Below are 19,001 nucleotides of genomic sequence, written 5' to 3'. Positions count from 1 at the left end.
CACACACACACACACACACACACACACACACACACACACACACACAGGTAGACCAGTATGCTAGTAAACATTTAACAACTGGCTCTCTGAAGAAAGAAAAAAAGGCCTGATTATAGTGTTTTTCAATTTCCACAGTATAAATACGCCCAGCAAAGTTGATTTCAAGCTATCAATGTGACATCATTGAACGTGGAGTTGGGAAGAGGTGTAACATTTATAGTACAGATGATCCTTGAATAACACGAGTTTGAACTGTTTAGGTTCACTTATATGGGAAGTTTTTCAATAAACACAAGTACAATACTATGAATAGATTTTCCTTATGATTTTCTTAACAGTTTCTTTTCTCTAGCTTACCTTGTTGTAAGAATACAGAATATTATACATATAACATATAAAATATGGGTTAACCAACTGTTTATGTTATTGGTAAGGCTGCTGGTCAACGGTAGATTGTTAGCAGTTAAGTTTTGGGAGAGTCCAAAGTTATATGCAGATTTTCGACTGCATGGGGGTTGGCACCCCTAACATCCACCTTGTTCAGGGTCAGCTGTATTTCCACCATGTATATACAATGAATATAAACTCAAGAGCATATGTAACAGTCAAGAGCATACATAAAACTAAAATGTAGTAAGAACATTAAGTAATTAGGGAGTGAAAAGTTTCAAGTATTTATTACTTTTGTTTTTAGTATGATTTATTTAGTTTTAAGTTTATATAACTTATATTCTAATCATAGCTATGTTTAACAAGCAGCTTACAAAACTGCTGAAAATTTAACAGTCGGCTCCCACAAGGAGCTACAAGCCAGCTCCCAGGCACGAGGAGAAGCTGTGGCTCTTGGCCCATTTTGGACCTTTGCGCAGTATGGCCTGGGAAGGGGGAAGTGTCCTTCTTCTCAAAATCATCCCCTTTTCCTGGCCTGCATCACTCCTCCTCTAGGTGGTGGAATCTCATCCACAGACACCACATCTCCCCCTAGTGGCTGGAGTATCTCTTCTTCACGCTGCCCTCCTCCCTGGCTGGGGGAATTAATTCTCAGAGCTCTTTCTTACACACCTTGTCGATAAGGCCACCTGCCCTGCCATTCCGTTCTCCCAAGAAAAACAAGTACCTGCCCTCAATTTCTGCTCAGATAGCACTTCAGGACCTGAGGTTTATGTCACATTCCTCTGCTCTCTGCCTTGGTCCCCCACATGCCCATCCTCTGGCAGCCTCCCAGCTCCTCAGAGAGAGGGGTTGTAGGAGGCAGGAAGTGGAGCAGAGTGCAGGGAACTCTAGGGGATGTGGTGGTGGGGGGATGGAGCTGGCAAGGGGACTGGGATGGGAGCAGAGCATTGGGTGAAGCTTCAGGAAGTTGAGGGGGACTAGCAAGTGAAGGAATGTGGAAGGAAGGGGGAAGGGGAAACACAATGAGTCACCTCATGGGCTGTGTCCGGAGAGCTGTCTTCAGGTCTTCCACAACTTGGTTCCTCATCTCCGTCTCTTCCTCATCAAAGGCATACAGACTCTGCATCTGAGGTAGGTGGAAAGGGGCGGAGGTCCTGCTGGGCTGCCTGAGCCCCAGCTCCCTGCATCCCCCAGCCCAGGTGGGACCCAGGAGCCACCCTCGACTCAGGAAGGGTGGGGCCTCAAGGAATGGTTCACTAAGAGGGTCAGATTCTGAGAAGACCCAGGTTCCAGTCCTAGACTTCACTTTCCTCATCTGTGGAATGGGAGAATTATTGGCTCAGCCTGTTTCCCAAGACTGTGTGAGATACAATGGCTAATAAATGTTCATATGGTTGGGGGCCTCTAGAGTCACACAGAGAAGGGAGGGATTATGTTTTAAAAATCTCAGGAATAACTGGAAAGCTGCTGATCCCCAGCGAGGGGGTGTGAAGTCCAGGGAAAGATGCGGGATGATCAATCTCCCCCATGGCTTTTCCAGGTGGGGTGAGGACAGGGGAGAAGCCATTGCTCACGGCAGCCATGGAGTTGATGCGGTCGATGTAATAGTCAGGCCAGCTGGTCGCCAGCTTGTTGGGGTCCTCCTGCTCCTGGAACAGGAAGAAAGACTGTATGGACCACCTGGCAAGATAGGCCCATGGCCTGAGGTCCTGAGCTTCATTCCATGTCAGCACATTCACTTTCCAGCCCCACCCAGACAGGGATTACTTTGAGGAAGTTACAAAATCTCTCCAGGCTTCCATTTCTTCCTTGGTAAAAATGCAGATAGTGAACACTGACTCTTGTGACCGGCCAATGACATGGGCAGGAATCACACAGGTATATGCACTTTCAGTGAACAATATATATAATTAAAAATAAATTCTTTCTTTCCTGTTATATCTGTTCCCTCTTTGTTTGCTTCTTAATAAAATATAATTTTATGTCTGTTGAACCTAATAAAAATCTGTGCATATATTTTATATATCTGGTTTTTCAAATTTTACTTTCTAATACCATTCTCATTGTATTTTACAAAAGTATTGGTTTTTGACAGTTCGAAATTTTAAAAACTTGGTTTTTTTCTCAGATTGTTTGAGAAGCACTGATATAAAGCATTTGGTGCAGTTCTTTGGCACATGGTAGGCACTCAGTGAATAGTAACTTCACTAAAAGACAGAAAGAGACTCCCAAGCCCTGGGTATTGGAGAGACTCAGGAGGACTCGGTGTAGCTGGGAGGCAGAGCCCAAAGCACAGGGCCTTTGGCCCAATCCTCAGGTTCCAAGGGAAAGCCTCAATTCCTCCCCAGGGATGGGCAAAGACAATGAGAGTCAGTGTTCACTATCTGCATTTTTACCAAGGAAGCAATGGAAGCCTGGAGAGATTTTGTAACTTCCTCAAAGTTATCCCTGTCTGGGTGGGGCTGGAAATATTTATTCATGACATGAATAAATATTAATGTTGATTGAAGATCTAGCCCTCTCCTTCATCCAGTGACTCTACTTCTGGGCATTACACACACCCTGCTCCTTCCTGTCCCTGTCCCATTTGGATGTTCCCCTTCACCTGCCTTCTGCTAATCTCCTGCTTTCAAATCTGCACAAAAACTTAACTCCTCTTCCAGAATCTTGCTGACAAACTACCTGTCTGCCAGGTGACCTGGACTTTGCCCTGCCTCCCTCAGCTATATCTACTAGCTTCACAATTTTGTTTCACAAAATCCAAATTTTAGACCAGTGGGAAAGCTGCCTGCATTTGGTCTTTGTGATTTCACATGGCTATATGTTAACTCTTCATGACTGAAACTCCCCAATTCTATCTTCTGGCCTTGGGGAGGGGATCACAGAACCAAAAACAAATGCACCATCAAATATATATTTTCCTGTCTTTGCCAGCTCATCATTTCTCCATTCCATATGCATTAAATGAGCACCTACTACATGCCAATCACTGTACTGAGCCCTGAAAGTACTGAGCAAAAAGTCAGTCTCTGTCTTCCATAGAATAGTCTAGTGTCAGAGTAGGGTGACAAATGCTTTATGGTCGAACTGTCTATAGTGGGCTGTGGAAGCCCAGGGTGGGGGCATCTACAGAAGGCTCATGAGGGGGGCTTGGAGAGGACAGAGTTATTAAAGATTACTGAAGCTAAGACAGGTGGGGAAGATGTTACAGAGGAAGCACCACATGGCAAGAGAGGGGTATGTGAAAGTGTGGGGGGAGATTACATGTAATCTGGTTTGGAAGGTAGAACAAGATATCCTTACATTTCAGTATTTTTTTTTTTATTTTAGTTGTGTAAGAGATCAATTTACAGGAACTCCATAGTAAATCAGTTTGGAAAGTGGAGAAGCATGAGACATGATTAACTACTCCTGAAGTTAATTTTGTACTCCCTCCCTCCTATGACTTGAACTTTTTCAAGATCATCTTTCTCACAATGAGAGTCCTGGACACAGCACATAGTATTCTGCAGGCGCCTAATAGATGTGCATCAAGTATACTAGACTAGTGTGCACAGCCCCTGCATCTTACCACAGGCTCTTGGACTTCAGCATGCCTGGGTTTTAGCAATGGTGCAGCCACTGGCTATGATTGGCTGGGACCTTTGGGTGAGTCCACTGCCTCCCTAGGCTGTCCTTGCTTCATATGCAGAAGAAAGGACTAGACTGAATTGCTTCTCAGCTCCTTCCAACTCTAGAATGGTATAACAATCTAATCCTCCAATTTTATAAGGTCGTGAAACCCCAGCTGAGACAAATACCCTGGGTGAGAAGAAGAAGAAAAGAGCCATGAACAAATAAGCTCAGGGAACATGAAGGAGCAACAGCTCAGAACTACCCCAGACCTGCCTGTCTTCTCCCAGTGGGGAGTAGGTCCAAGCCTCTGATGCAGAAATAACTGGGTCCTAACTCCCAAACTCCTATACTCTGAGGTCAAAGGAAAAAGCTGTTAGTTTGAAAAATTGGAGGGTGGAGGGGAAACAAGGAAGATGGGCCAAGAAAGAGAAAGGCTAAAATAGAAGGGGGGCAAGAGAGATACAGACAGAAAGATGGGTAAGAGACACACAGATATGGAGGAAGACCAAGGGAAGCAGAGGGGAAGAGACAAGAACTAATGAAGCCCCAGCTGGAGCCTGGCACACCCCTTCCTTCCTAAGGAAGACCATAGCTGGGAGACTGACGACATCTCTTAATGAAGGAGAAGAGAGGGAGGAGAGGGTGGGGAGAACGGGTACTGGTGTGTGACCTTGATATACCTGCTGCCCTGTGAGGCCGAGCCTGGGACGCGTGGGAGCCAAAGATCCAGAAGAGGCCACCCCTGCCCCAAACAGTCCTTACAACACAAAGCTGCCCTTGGGTATGGCACAGGACAACATGCCCTCCAGGCAGGCAAGGGAAGGGAGTATAGACTTATCATCTTGGTATCTCCTTGACCCAGCCCCACTCCTGGAGCCCAGTGGGCACCTGCATCAAGGATCTTTGAAAACCAGAATCTCTTTCCCTGTCAGCTCCATGAGAGCAGGGAATTTTTTGTCCTGATTTATTCATGCCACTGACACCTAGAACGACACTGGTATATAATAAATATCTGTTGAATGAGCGAGAAAGCATAGAGGCAAGAGCTGTGCCAGGCTGGGGACCCTGAGGTGGCAGTGGAAGGGGTCAGACATGGCACCTTCTTCTTGCTGCAGTAGATCTGCCATTTCTTCTCCGGAGGCAGTGCAAACACAGCCTCTCGGTTTTTGTCGGTGAGATCCAATTCATCCTGCAAAGACAAGAAATATGTCTGAAACCCAAAGATGGTTGACATTAGAATATTCAGTGCTACAGGAAATCGCAATTTCCCCAAACCTATCCCTCAGCCTACTGTCTCCCTCCAGAGAGTATCAAAGTATGATAGGGCAATTCTTCTGCTAGAAATACAGCCCTACACCCCCACCCCCATTCCCTTATATTGACCCAAGCCTGGGCTGCTTCTATCCATGCTTCCCTTACTTCCTGTCCACTCCCACTTGTCTCTACAAATCTGCTCTCCTCCTCCAGGCTCCCTGTTCCCTGCACATCTCCTTCCTGCATTGCTTTGCTAGTTCCTAACCGTCTTGCCCTGGGTTTCTGCTCTTCTTTCCCTTGTCCTTCTTAAGCTTGTCAACATCATAAGTCAAGGCCTGACAAAGCACTCAGTCTACAGATCTAGTTTCTGCCTCATCCTGCAAGTCTCCCTGCCCTTTGAGTTTCTCCCCCAGAAATTCTCTGGCTCCCCCCAACCTTGGCCTGTTCTTGGCACAGGGTGAGAAGAGCTGGTGAGAACAAGCTGTACAACTCTCCTGGCAAGAAGAGTATGCCATTAGAAAGGGAGGTTCTGATCTGCTTCCCGTGCAGGTGTGCCTGTCAGAGGTAGCTCCTCCACCCACACAAGGCTGGGGGCTCCACCACACTAATCCACACTTCCCAAGGAGTATAATTGGGTAGTTCTGATGTCATCAAATTTAGGGTTGTTCTAGGAGAGTCACTGAAGGTTTGGCTGCATTAGATGGCCTCTAAAACCTCTCTTACTGAAGACTTTCCTCCTGTGATTCATGAGCTATGCCAAAGCTCATCAAAGAAATAGATGGGCCACAAGAAATGTAGCCTGCTTTTCGACTCAATTATTGTGAGAGTTTTCTTTTTTTAAACAAAAGCAATACTCGCATTAAGACAATAAAGCATACTATTAATAATCTTTATCTTTTCAAAAATGATAAACAGTGAAAGTAATATCTAAAAAAGTATAAGGGTCTTAAATGTCAGTATCTCTTTTCCCTATACTTTTAAGGGAGAACATTGAAGACTTTCCTTTACATAGATTAGAACTGTCCAATAGAAATATAATGTGAATATAATGTGAGCCAAATGTATTTTTAAAAAATTTCTAGTCATAGTAAAAATTAAGAAGGAATTGGTGAAGTTAAATTTAATATTTCATTTAACCCAAAATATCTAAAATATAATCATTTCAACATGTAATCAATAGAAAAATTTGTGAGTTTGAAAAAAAAGAATATAAAGAATGTAAGTCATCAAAATATGGTGTATATTTCACCCTTATAGCTCCTCTCAGTTCAGACCAGCCACATCTCAAATATGTAGCCCCAAGTGACTATAGCTTCCATCTCGGACAGCACATACAAAGATAATTTGAAGCAATACCCATCAGTTCATCTGCCTTTGGAAATAAAGACTCCTACAGATCTAATGCTAAACAAAGGTTCCTCCCTAGAATCACTCTCTACATATCCCAGTAACATCCTCAGTTAAGATTCCCAGAGCCCCGCTTGAAGTTTCTAGAGTATTTCCTTTCCATGGTCAGAAACAGAAATCAAAGAAATAATAGATATATATGTACCTTACGCTTCCCAGGGCAAACTGCATCTCTTCTTCTTTTGCTTATACAGTTAGTTCTACCTGGACTACCCTCCCTGACCACCCACCCCATGGGCCCTGGTCTAATTTATCCAGGCTCAAGGTCAGCCTCTTCTAGCAAGGCTTTCATAGCCATTCCCAGGTAAGACCATCTTTCCCCTCCTGAACTCCAGAGCAGTTACATTCAAACTTGGATTCTGGTTACTTACGCACTTATCTTTTCTCACCAGTGGTCTCCGTCACTAAATTAATGGGTATTTCTTGGTGATTTGGCTCAGCCCAGGTAGCCTATGACTAACTGCAGACCATTCACTCCTTATTGAATCTCCCTGGGTTTCTGCAACAACCACACTCTCTGACAATCCCTCTTGCTTTGCTCTATGTTCATCTTAGGCTCCCTTGATGTCTTCTTGTCTTCTACCACCAAATGTTGAAGTCCCTCAGGGGTCCTGGTGTCTCCTTCCTGTATGCTTCCCGAGTAAAGACTTCTCAGCCATTCCCAAGGACTGTTACTACCCCAAACTCTCTCAAACCTGTTCCTCTAGCCCACCAGTTTCCTGAGCTCCAGACCCTGGGACAAAACTGCCCCCTGTGCTTATCTATTTTGATGTCCCTCAGGTACCTCACACATTTATGTAGTATCACTATGCACCAGGCACTGTTCTAAGTGCTTAATGTTTACTCAATAAACTTACAACAACCCATTTTATAGATGTGGAGATTGATGCACAGAGAGAATATGCAAACTAAGTTCATCATCCCAGTTCTCTAAACCTGAGTTTCCTCTGGCATTTCCTGTCTTTTACAGGGCCCCAACATCCACTCAGTTCCTCATATCAGAAACCTGGGTGTTCCCTGATTCCTATTCACTCTCCAAGCCCAACAAGTCCTATATTTCCTCCTAAATAGCTTTTCAATCTGTCCTCTCCATCCTCACTAATGACATTTAATCCAAGCCACCATTCTCCCTAGCTTGGATTGCATTAAAACCCTCCTAATGTTCTACCCATAACTCTTCTTCAATAGAGTACCCTGAATGGTCTTTTGAAGACCATCCTGCTTTGGTGACTTTCTATCACCCTTAAGATTGCGTATGAAATCCTGTTACTCTCATCATCCATGGTGAAACCCTAACGGCCCAGCTCTTTTCTGGCTGGAGACTCTCACATATGCTGCTTCTCCTATTGGGGACAACCCTCTCTCATTGCTCTGCAACCCCATTCACTTCTGCAGCCATCACACTGCCTTTGGATCTCAGTGGAAATATCACTCTTCAGGGGGACCATTGTGACCCTCAGTTGAAAATTAAACTCCCTGCTAGACATTGCTGCAGGCCCATGAATGTCCCCTTTCCAAACACTAACTACACTTGTCATTACTGTTCAAGATCAGTCTTCTCTATTAGATTTTACGTCCTTGGAGGCAGGGCCTGTGCCTTTTGGTTCATCACCAAATCCCTGGGACCCGCATAGGGCCCAGCACATAGCAGGTTCTCAAGGAATATTTTTCATTTGTTTGCTCAAAACTGGCTCAATGTTAGTTTGCTCCGTTTGTTTGCTGATGCTAGTCTCCTTGCATACAAGACTTGTGTGACTCATCTTTTTTTAAAAAAATATTTTATTTATTTATTTGACAGAGAGAGACAGCAAGAAAGGGAACACAAGCGGGGGGGGTGGAGGGAGTGGGAGAGGGAGAAGCAGACTTCCCACTGAGCAGGGAGCCCCATGCGGTGCTCGATCCCAGGACCCTGGGATCATAACCTGAGCTGAAGGCAGACACTTAATCACTGAGCCACCCAGGTGCCCCCTCATCCTTGCTTTTGTCAAAGTACTTTGTAAGGAGTCCTGCCCACTAAAGATGCTCAATAAATACTTGCGGAATAAAAGGGCCAAGGAAAGGAACATTTTTCATCCTGTCCTTCTTTCAAAACTCATGTGCTCTGTTCAAGAAAATGTCCATGCTGTGATAATATAAGAAATATATTTTTTATCTTTGTTCCCAGTTCATAGCATAAAGTTTCCAAATTCCTTGGAATTTTATAAGTGATAAAATTGACAGGAACATCTTTTGTTTCTGACACCGGGCTCCTAAATCCCTTGGAATTTTCTGGGTGGCAGGAGCCTCTGTTCTTCTAGTGAAGCAACTCTTGGTGAGACCCTGGATACCTTCACAGGGCTGGTCACCAGAAAGATTAAGCCTTGATTAGAAGCCTAGAATTTTCAGCCCCACTTCTCAAACTCTGGAGAGAGAAGAAAGACTGAAGGTGAAGTTAAAAACCTATCATACCTACATGATGAAACCTCTATAAAAACCTCTAAGGGACAAGGTTCAGAGGGCCTTGGGGTTGGTGACCACATTCACATGTTGGGGAGATGGTGCACACAAATTCCACAGGACAGAAGCACCTGTGCTTGGGACAGGACCCTTACCCTTCTGGACCTTACCCAATGTACCCCTTCATCTGGCTGTTCATTTGTATTCTTTGTAATATCCTTTATAATGAACTGGTAGTAGTAAGTGAAGTCTTTCCTTATATTCTGTGAGCCATTCTAGCAAATTATCCAACCTGAAGAGAGGATCATGGGAACTCCCGACTTGTAGCCAAATCTCTCTGAAGTGTGGGTAACACGGGACCTACGGCTTCTGACTGGTGTCTGGGTGGAGGGCCGTCTTGTGGATCTGAGCCCTTCTTCTGTAAGGTCTATATTAACTCTGGGTAGTTAATGTCAGCATGGAGTTAAGTTGTAGGACACTAGTTGATGTCTGCAATGAACTAGGGAATTGTGTGGGGTGGAAAACCAACACATTTGATGTCAGCAGTATTCTGAATTAAAAACAAAACAAAACAAAACAAAACAGATCCTAGTAGTACTAACACCAATCAGGTTCCAAATGTCATTGTATATTAGTAAACACTTCGTTCTCTCCCATCTATGCTCCATCCTGAGGAAAGGATGAGGGTTTCCTGAACCTGAGTTCAGAAACAACGAGTTTCCCTGAGCCTGATGTGACGAGGAAGGTGGATAACTTTTTTGCATAACCTGCATGGTCTTACCTTATAGTGGTCCAGTTATTTGGAAAGCTAGATTGCCTTAATCATAACTCATTATCCAATTCAAATATGAAATCCCATTTCAAATCACATAGCATTTTTTCTCTGCTGGCTTGACTACTGGCCAACCACGAGAATGAATGACCAAGAGCTAGAGGTAGATGAATTTGTGCTTATCGCTCTATACAGGGTCCAGCCCTGAGTCCTGGGCATGGGTCCTACATCCTTGATCTGAGAGTCTCCTTTGCTTTGTCTCACCACCAGACCTCCAAGAAGAGGAATCATGCTTCTTTCCTGTTCTCTTTGTGGTCAGGGTATAACTTCACATACTCACTTTGTGAGTGGTTCTCACAAAGGTGTAGTGCTGCCCTAGTCTGAATGGGCATCACATAGTCAGGAAGAGCTGCTACCAGTGTAAAAGACAGAGCATCCACCTGCCATAAGCTAGACATGGGATATAATCACCAGCCCTGAACCAGGCCTGAGCCAGGTGCAATATGGACATCTCTACCTCCATATTTCTAGTCAATCATCCCCTTCTATGAGGACCTGGTATCTGCCTACAGAACACCACTCTGTCCCTTGTTCCTGTATGAGGTGGAAGAATCCCAGGGAAGTTCCAGGGAGCAGAAGAGAGAAAGGTGTCAAGTGTTCTGGTATTCTTTGAAGTGCTTCACTGCCTTATTTCACAAAAGCCTGGACCTCCTTCTTTCATGATGGATTAACTGCTGTACCATGAGGTCTAGAATCCCTTGGAGATATGAGGTAGGTCCATTCTTCTGGGGACATATTTCATGGTATCCACACCAGTAAATGACTTTTTTCTCCCTCACATCTGCATTGTCCTGATGGGCCCACCCTCACCCCAAGCAGAGTTTCATAGGTAGAGATCCCAGCACATAGGTCCCCACCCTCTGTCCTGCTCTGTCTGCTCCAGAATCCCTCTTCCCATTGTCAACACTCTCCCTTCCTTGTCCCTTTACTGACCACCAGCTCTGCGAAGCGGACATTGAGCTCCTCTTGGTTCGGGATAGGACTTGAAAACTCCATATACTGCAGAGGGTGGTTGTCTCGGAGGTTGATCTCAGGGAGGCCACTGCCCCCAAAGCAGCACAAGAAGCCCAGGCCATGGCGGCTCCTCTTGCGGGGGGCCATGGTCACTCCAGGCCAGGGGGGATAGTCAGCTGGCAGATGCCCTAGGTCCTCATCGTGATCTGGACAGGAGAACAGACAGCACAGAGTGGTCAGGCAATGGCAGCCAGGTAGGCAGGGACAGTGGTCACTGAGCTACCATAACTTCTTTGCCGAACTGTTAGGAGCCCTCACCCCAACAATCAGGCCTGCCCTCCCTTCTTTCACAGCTTCTTTCTGTTCCCTCCAGCTCCTTCCACCTGGAGGATTCCCTCCCCATCATGCCCTCCAGTGTTTCCTGCCACAGACATTTTCAGATTCTCCTTCCATGCCCCCAGAGAACAGAGGAAGGCGGTAGTCGCAGAACGTGAATTGCACCTTCTCCATGATTGTACAGATGGGTATCCTATTCCCTGTACTCTAGCAGAGCCATTTTCAGCAGGGCCAACTCAGTCACTAGATTCATTTTAAGGTGTACAGATGCCTGGTTTAAAGGTTTCATCCAGTGGGGAGGGAAGGGTTGAAGTAGACTGGCAGGAGAGGTAGCAAGCTAATTTTATGGCATGACTCCTAGGGAGTAGAGGATAGAAGTCTTCAGAGACTCGCAGGGTTTTCTGTCCAGTCTGTTGTGCCAAGCATGTTTGAATGAATATGAAATATCAATAGGACATGGGCTCACCACCCATCTATCTAGAAGGAGAGGTAACCTGGGGGAGTCATCAGAGTGAACCCTGAGAGGAAATGGGGCTGATCATTGGAACAGTGTTCAGCCAATACTGAAGGAAATCTGGTCAGATTTGTTTTCCATACCAACCAAGAACAGAAGACACCACTTTGGCCAGAGACCAAAACTCATGAACACCCAACAGTTGAGTGGTCATTGTAACAGAAAGGGTTAAGTTTTTAGCTTGCCACGGGGAGAGCCTCATTCAATGGTGCCCCGGCTTGGGAAGAAACACTGGCCAGCCCTAGTCATTGATGCCACATAGCTTCTAGATAAAGCCTAACTACCTGCACATAGGCCTCCCAAAAGGGTTAAAACCACCCTTGACCACTACTGGTTCCTAAATGTGCTTTCAGATAACCTGGGTGGGTTCAGGAGAGCTTACCCACAACACTGCTGCCCAGCCATGTTCTCCTCATTCAGTATTTGCATATCTTAATTTTTTTTTTAACATAAAAAGGATTCTGCCTTTTTCTCTATTATTATCACAGGTCTGGGGTCAGGATTTTTTTAATTATAAAATACACATAACACAAAATTTATCATTTTAACCATTTTTATGTGTATAGTTCATTACATGCATTCACATTGCTGTGCAACCATCCTTACCATCTATCTCCAAAATTTTTTCATCTTGCAAAATAGAAACTCTGTACTCATTAAACAATAATTTCTCATTTCCCTCTCCCCCAAGCCCCTGGCAACTACCACTTTACTTTCTGTCTCTATGATTTTGACTACTCTAAATAGCAGTATGACTAGAATCATAGGAGTAGAATCATATAGCATTTGTCCTTTTGTGACTGGCTTATTTCACTTAAAATAATGTCTTTAAGGTTAATACATGTTATAGCATGTGTCAGAATTTCCTTTCTTTTTAAGGCTGAATAATAGTCTTCTGTATTTATATACATTTTGTTTATCCATTCACCTATAAATGGACACTTGGGTTACTTCCTCCTTTTGGTTATTATGAATAATGCTACTATGAGCATGGGTGTGCAAATATCTCTTTATGTTTCTTCTTTCAATGCTTTGGTATGCATAGCCACAAGGGGTCAAGATACTTTTGAGTCTTGACTATAAGCTATTTCTCCTAGATTTGGTCATTAACAGAAATGCTCAGAATATACCCATGGTCTTTACCCATACCATTGCTAAATGTGTTGACCACAACAAAGGTATAGACAGACCCAGATGACATAGCTACCTCATCTGGGAATGCCAAAGAACTAGTAATCAACACTCTCAGGAAACAGTCCTTCAACCATCTTGGAATCCATGAACCCATGCTCTTATCTAGCCCTCTTTTCTATAAAGACACTATAGGAGATTTTTCCTGAAGCCTTGTGGAATTTGGGGGTAGATATACCAAATCTAAGGCATACCTCAGAATGGAGCTCTAGGGCCTTATCAGAAAAAGATAAATGTGTCATAACTTGCTCCTAGTGAACCCTAGGTAACTTCTGGAGAACAATGCTTTATTTCCTAAACCCTAACAATCTAGCTAGTAACAGTCTAATCTGATCAGGCCTCTCCTATAAGTCATGATTCATTTTAATTGTCATTCTAGAGCTTTTTTACTGGCTCCATTTTATCTTTCTTTATAAACTTTGTGACAGGCTTTTTAATAGACCCAGGAGAGCCTCAGTTAATACACTGAAGTGGTCTTGTATTATTGGTTATCTTTTTTGTGTTTATATATTGGCTCTCCACAGGTATAGTGAAGACTTCCTGAGGGCAGGGGCCATGATTCCTGCTTCTTTGATACCCCTCCCATTTCTATGGCTAATAAAATACCTTGCACTTAGTGGTGCTCAATAAGTATTTCTTGGTCAATTAGGAAATGGTCTGTGCTCATGGAAAAGACAGGCCCTTGTCAATCAGTCAAGAAATATTAATTGAAATCTCTGACTCCTAGCAGTTGATAAGCAATCAGGAACCTTTATAGGGAATAAGGCAACAGCCCTGAATCTGGGGATAGGGGAAGAAGCCAGTGGCTAACTCAGCAATCCTGGTACATGGTGGCAAAGACCTAAAATAGGCTGGGAGCTGAGGAAAATGAAAGAGGAAAGGAGGCTTTTGGGGTTTTCTATGGGACTTGATAGCTAGTAGCCAAGAGTGGGTGAGACAAAGCCCTGGTCTCTGATTATCAGGCTTAGTAAAGCACCAATTCTGCAGGCAGATTGGGGTCAACCACCCTGGGGGTCACCTCCCCATTGTCAAGTTTGGCATAATGCTGCAGAGTACAGACCAATCCCCTTTGTTTCTTCAGCCTCCAATATGCAGCTGCAGCTGGGGGAGAGGCTGTTTTTTTCAGGGCACAAAGCATGAGGACTCTCCCAGAGGCCACAGTGAGGCTGAGTTGACAGTATGATGGTGTTTGGGGGGAGGGACGAGCTGATGTCTGGGAGGACCTGTGAACTTGCTTCCTGCCTTCACCTCCTCAACTTTTTGCTCTCTAGTCTCCATCCTTGTCTGTCTTTGCTCTTCAGCTCTTGAGCCAGACTTTCCTAGGAACAATCAGGAGTTGGGGGCAGGATAGGCATACAGTTGGTATACCCTGTAATAGTCTCACACCAGCTGTTTACAGCCATGACTGCTCTGATTGCTCGGTGCCATGCCATACTTGCCATTATATATGTTTTAACATCTTCTCTGAGTACAGGAAGTGAGGTGGTGTGGCCTCAGGAGGACGGGAGATGGAGATACTGACCTTCCAAACAGGAAGTACCGTCCCCACAGAGAAGAGCCTGAGCACCAGGGGTAGTGCTGCATATTTGCCCTTTTAAGGGGTTGCCTGTTTGACAGCTCCCCACTATGCTGATGTTTCTGAGGGTGCCCTACTCCCAATGACCCTTTCTTAAGTCTGTTAGGGCCCCACTTGAACATCGAAGACTAAAACCACAGGCTCTCAGCTGGAACCCATGTAGCTTTACAGCATAGATCAGAAAATTGAGGTCAAAAGAGGAAAGGTCTTTTCTGAGGTCACACAGCTAGGGACAGAGCTGGGATTGAAACCCAAGACGCCGGTGTTCAAGCTAAGGTCTAGAGCTCGTCTTCCCATGCCAGCGGCCCCTTTCCCCATCTTGCCCCAGCCCGCCCCCCACCCCCATTACTTCTCTCCACCAGAGAAGACCAATCTCTGCAGCTTAGTTTAGAACTATCTCCAGTCCTGAAGATGCTGTCCAGGCCGGAAGAGGGTTACAGAGATCCTGAAGACTTCCTTCTTCTCCACTGTGAGGAGGAAGGCCTCTGCCCTCATTTCTCGCGCATCCTATTCTTAGGGCTCCTTCACCCCAGCAATTTTCCAAGTCAGATGACTGGGATTTGACTTCTGGCTTTGCCTTCCCAGCTGGGTGACCTGAAGCACATTTCTCAGAGCCTCAGGTTCTATGACACCAAGATAATCACAGCACCTTCCTCGGTGGGCTTCAGTGAAGAGTCAGAGCAGTAATGTAGATAAGATGTCAGAGCATACTGGGCATTCTCTAAAGGAGGCCAGCACTGCTGTTGTGACTTCGTTATCATTATTGCCTAGCCAGGCAACGCTTACCCTGCCCAGACAGAGCCTGCAACCACAAGCCCTTTCCAGGCACAGCTGGGACCACCGAGACCTGGCATTCTAGGACTCTGCCCAGCCTGATTTAAGAAGCCACCCAGCTTGGGGGGCAGAGCAAGATGGCGGAGTAGGAGACCTGGATTTCGTCTGGTCCCAGGAATTCAGCTGGATAGGGATCAAACCATTCTGAACACCTACAAACTCAACAGGAGATCAAAGAAAAGAATAGCAACAACTCTCTGAACAGAAAAGCAACCACTTTCTGGAAGGTAGGACGTGCGGAGAAGTGAATCCGAGGCGATATTCGGGAGGATAGACGGCGGGGGAGGGGGCCTCCATCCGCTGCTTCTGGCAAGTGATAGAGCCCTGGAGCACAAAATCAGAACTTTTAGAAGTCTGCTCCGCTGAGGGACGTCGCTCAGTAGCTAAGCGGGGGGTGGAACCCTCGTGGGACAGTGTGGTCTCAGGACCCTCGGGGTCACAGAAAGACCAGGGATGCCTGAGTGCGGCAGAGCTCCCAGGTATTGGAGCGGGGAAGCTGGCTGCAGAGACGGAGCCGAGGAGTGGGCTCGCAGCTCAGGGTTGCCATAAACTGTGATCTGTGGCACAGTTTGACCACTGCTCCTCCAGCAGGGACCCAACAAGCGGCAGATCCGGGGAGACTCCCCTTCCTCCCCCGGGAGGAATGGCGCAGGAGTGCACCGCAGGGATCTGCTGGGTTTGGAGACTCCACACGGGGTCCGGTGCCAGAGATAGAAACACTCAGTCACAGGCTGGGTGAACACGGAGTGCAGCCGGAGACCAGGGAGACGGGAGTGATTGACTGCTTTTCTCTGGGGGCGTACTGAGGAGTGGGGTTCCAAGTTCTCGGCTCCTCCAGGTGGAGATTGGGAGGCCACCATTTTCCTTCCCGTTCTCCAAAGCTGTATGGAAAGCTTGCAGGGAACAAAAGCTCCTGAGACCAAACCCGAGCAGATTACTTAGCCTGGCCCGGCAAGGGAAGGGCAATTCCGCCTCCAGCAAAGACATTTGGGAACCACAGCCACAGGCCCCTCCCCCAGAAGATCAGCGAGAACAGCCAGCCAAGACCAAGTTTACCCATCAATGAGAATAGCAGAACTCCAGCGCTAGGGGAATACTGCACATAGAATCCATGGCTTTTTTACCATGATTCTTTAGTCTTTCAAAGTTAATTTTTTTTTAACTGTCTTTTTTTTTTTTTTTGAATTTTTCTTTTTCCCTTTTTCAACCAACATCTTATCAATCCCTATTTAAAAAAACACTTTTATTTTTAATTTTTAGAGTCATATTCTATCCCTTCATAGTAGTTAACCTTATTTTTGGCATATATATATAAGTTGTTCTCTCTTTAAAATTTTGAGATACAGTTTCTTCTAACAGATCAAAATAAACCCTAAATCTCTAGTGTATGGCTTTGTTCTAATCTCCTCCCTGATCACATTCTCTCCCCTTTTTTTTTCCCTTTTTTTTTTTTAATCCTCTTCTTTCTTTTTTCAAACAACTTCTTATCAATACCTTTTATAAAATTCTTTATAATTTTCATCTTTACGGTCATACTCCATCCCTTCATCATATCAACCCTTATTTTTGTACATATATAAGTTTTTCTTTCTTTAAAATTTTGGGAGGCACTTTCTTCTGACAGACCAAAATACACCCAAAATCTAGTGTGTGGCACTGATTTATGCACCAGCCTGATCATATTTGATCATATTCTGTTTTTTTTTTGTTTTGTTCTGTTTTTCTTTGTTTTTATCTTTTTCTTTTTCTTTTTCTTTTTTCTTCTTTTTTCTTTCTTTCCCTTTCTTTTCCCCCGGCTTCAGGTCTTTTCTGATTTGTTTAGAGTATATTTTCTGGGGACGTTGTTACCCTGTTAGCATTTTGTTCTCTCATTTATCTACTCTCCTCTGGACAAAATGACAAGATGGAAAAAAATCACCTCAACAAAAAGAACAAGAGGTAGTACCAATTCCCAGGGACCTACTCAATACGGACATTAGTATGATGTTGGATCGAGAGTTCAGAATCATTACTTTAAAGATACTAGCTGGGCTTGAAAAAGCATGGAAGTTATTAGAGAAACCCTTTCTGGAGAAATAAAAGAACTAAAATCTAACCAAGTCAAAATCAAAAAGGCTATTAATGAGGTGCAATCAAAAATGGGGGCACTAACTGCTAGGATAAACAAGGCAGAAGAGAGAATCAGTGATATCGAAGACCAAATGATGGAAAATAAAGAAGCTGAGAAAAAGAGAGATAAACAACTACTGGATCACAAGGGCAGAATTCGAGAGATAAGCGATACCATAAGACGAAACAACATTAGAAAAATTGGGATCCCAGAAGAAGAAGAAAGAGAGAGAGGGGCAGAAGGTATATTGGAGCAAATCATAGCAGAGAACTTCCCTAATTTGGGGAAGGAAACAGGCATCAAAATCCAGGAGGCACAGAGAACCCCTCTCAAAATAAAAAAAAATAGGTCAACACCCCATCATCTAATAGTAAAACTTACAAGCCTCAGAGACAAAGAGAAAATCCTGAAAGCAGCTCGGGAGAAGAGATATGTAACCTACAAGGGTAGAAACATTAGATTGGCAACAGACTTATCCACAGAGACCTGACAGGCCAGAAAGGACTGGCAGGATATATTCAGAGCACTAAATGAGAAAAATGTGCAGCCAAGAATACTATATCCAGCTAGGCTGTCATTGAAAATTGAAGGAGAGATAAAAAGCTTCCACGACAAACAAAAACTAAAGGAATTTGCAAACACGAAACCAGCCCTACAAGAAATATTGAAAGTGGTCCTCTAAGCAAAGAGAGAGCCTAAAAGCGACATAGACCAGAAAGGAACACAGACAATATACAGTAACAGTCACCTTACAGGCAATACAATGGCACTAAATTCCTATCTTTCAATAGTTACCCTGAATGTGAATGGGCTAAATGCCCCCATCAAAAGACACAGGCTCTCAGATTGGATAAAAAAACAAGACCCATTGATATGCTGTCTGCAAGAGACTCATTTTAGACCCAAAGACACCCCCAGATTGAAAGTGAGGGGGTGGAAAACCATTTACCATGCTAATGGACACCAAAAGAAAGCTGGGGTGGCAATCCTTGCATCAGACAAATTAGATTTTAAACCAAAGACTGTAATAAGACATGAGGAAGGACACTACATCCTACTTAAAGTGTCTATCCAACAAGAAGATCTAACAATTGTAAATATCTATGCCCCTAACATGGGAGCAGCCAATTATATAAGGCAATTAATAACAAAAGCAAAGAAACTCATTGACAACAATACAATAATAGTGGGGGACTTTAACACCCCCCTCACTGAAATGGACAGATCATCTAAGAAAAAGATCAAGAAGGAAATAAAGACTTTAAATGACACACTGGACCAAATGGACTTCACAGACCTATTCAGAACATTCCATCCCAAAGCAACGGAATACACATTCTTCTCTAGTGCCCATGGAACATTCTCCAGAATCGATCACATCCTAGGTCATAAATCAGGTCTCAAACGGTACCAAAAGATTGGGATCATTCCCTGCCTATTTTCAGACCACAATGCTTTGAAACTAGAACTCAATCACAAGAGGAAAGTCAGAAAGAACTCAAATACATGGAGGCTAAAGAGCATCCTACTGAAGAATGAATGGGTCAAC

The 19,001-nt window shown here is 44.5% G+C and overlaps 1 protein-coding gene across 5 annotated transcripts in view; it reads right to left on the bottom strand.

Annotated features, from left to right (window-relative positions):
- DAAM2 (dishevelled associated activator of morphogenesis 2) overlaps positions 1 to 19,001 on the bottom strand; it is a 125,525-nt gene that overhangs the window by 43,912 nt on the left and 62,612 nt on the right. For 4 of the 5 annotated variants that reach the window (XM_034991251.1, XM_034991254.1, XM_034991252.1 and 1 more), the window contains exons 2-5: positions 10,871 to 11,097; positions 5,108 to 5,197; positions 1,968 to 2,042; positions 1,425 to 1,519 (exon numbers count right to left, since the gene is read on the bottom strand). In XM_034991251.1, coding sequence (XP_034847142.1) covers positions 1,425 to 1,519; positions 1,968 to 2,042; positions 5,108 to 5,197; positions 10,871 to 11,038 — 428 coding nt within the window. In that variant the 5' untranslated portion in view covers positions 11,039 to 11,097. The other variant, XM_034991255.1, reaches the window with a different exon arrangement.

This window comes from Mirounga leonina, unplaced genomic scaffold, assembly GCF_011800145.1.
Source record: "Mirounga leonina isolate KUSES-001 unplaced genomic scaffold, KU_Mleo_1.0 Mir_53, whole genome shotgun sequence".
Lineage (NCBI taxonomy): Eukaryota > Metazoa > Chordata > Mammalia > Carnivora > Phocidae > Mirounga > Mirounga leonina.
The sequence above is the reverse complement of the archived record's forward strand: the minus strand, read 5'-3'. Positions and strand labels throughout refer to the sequence as shown.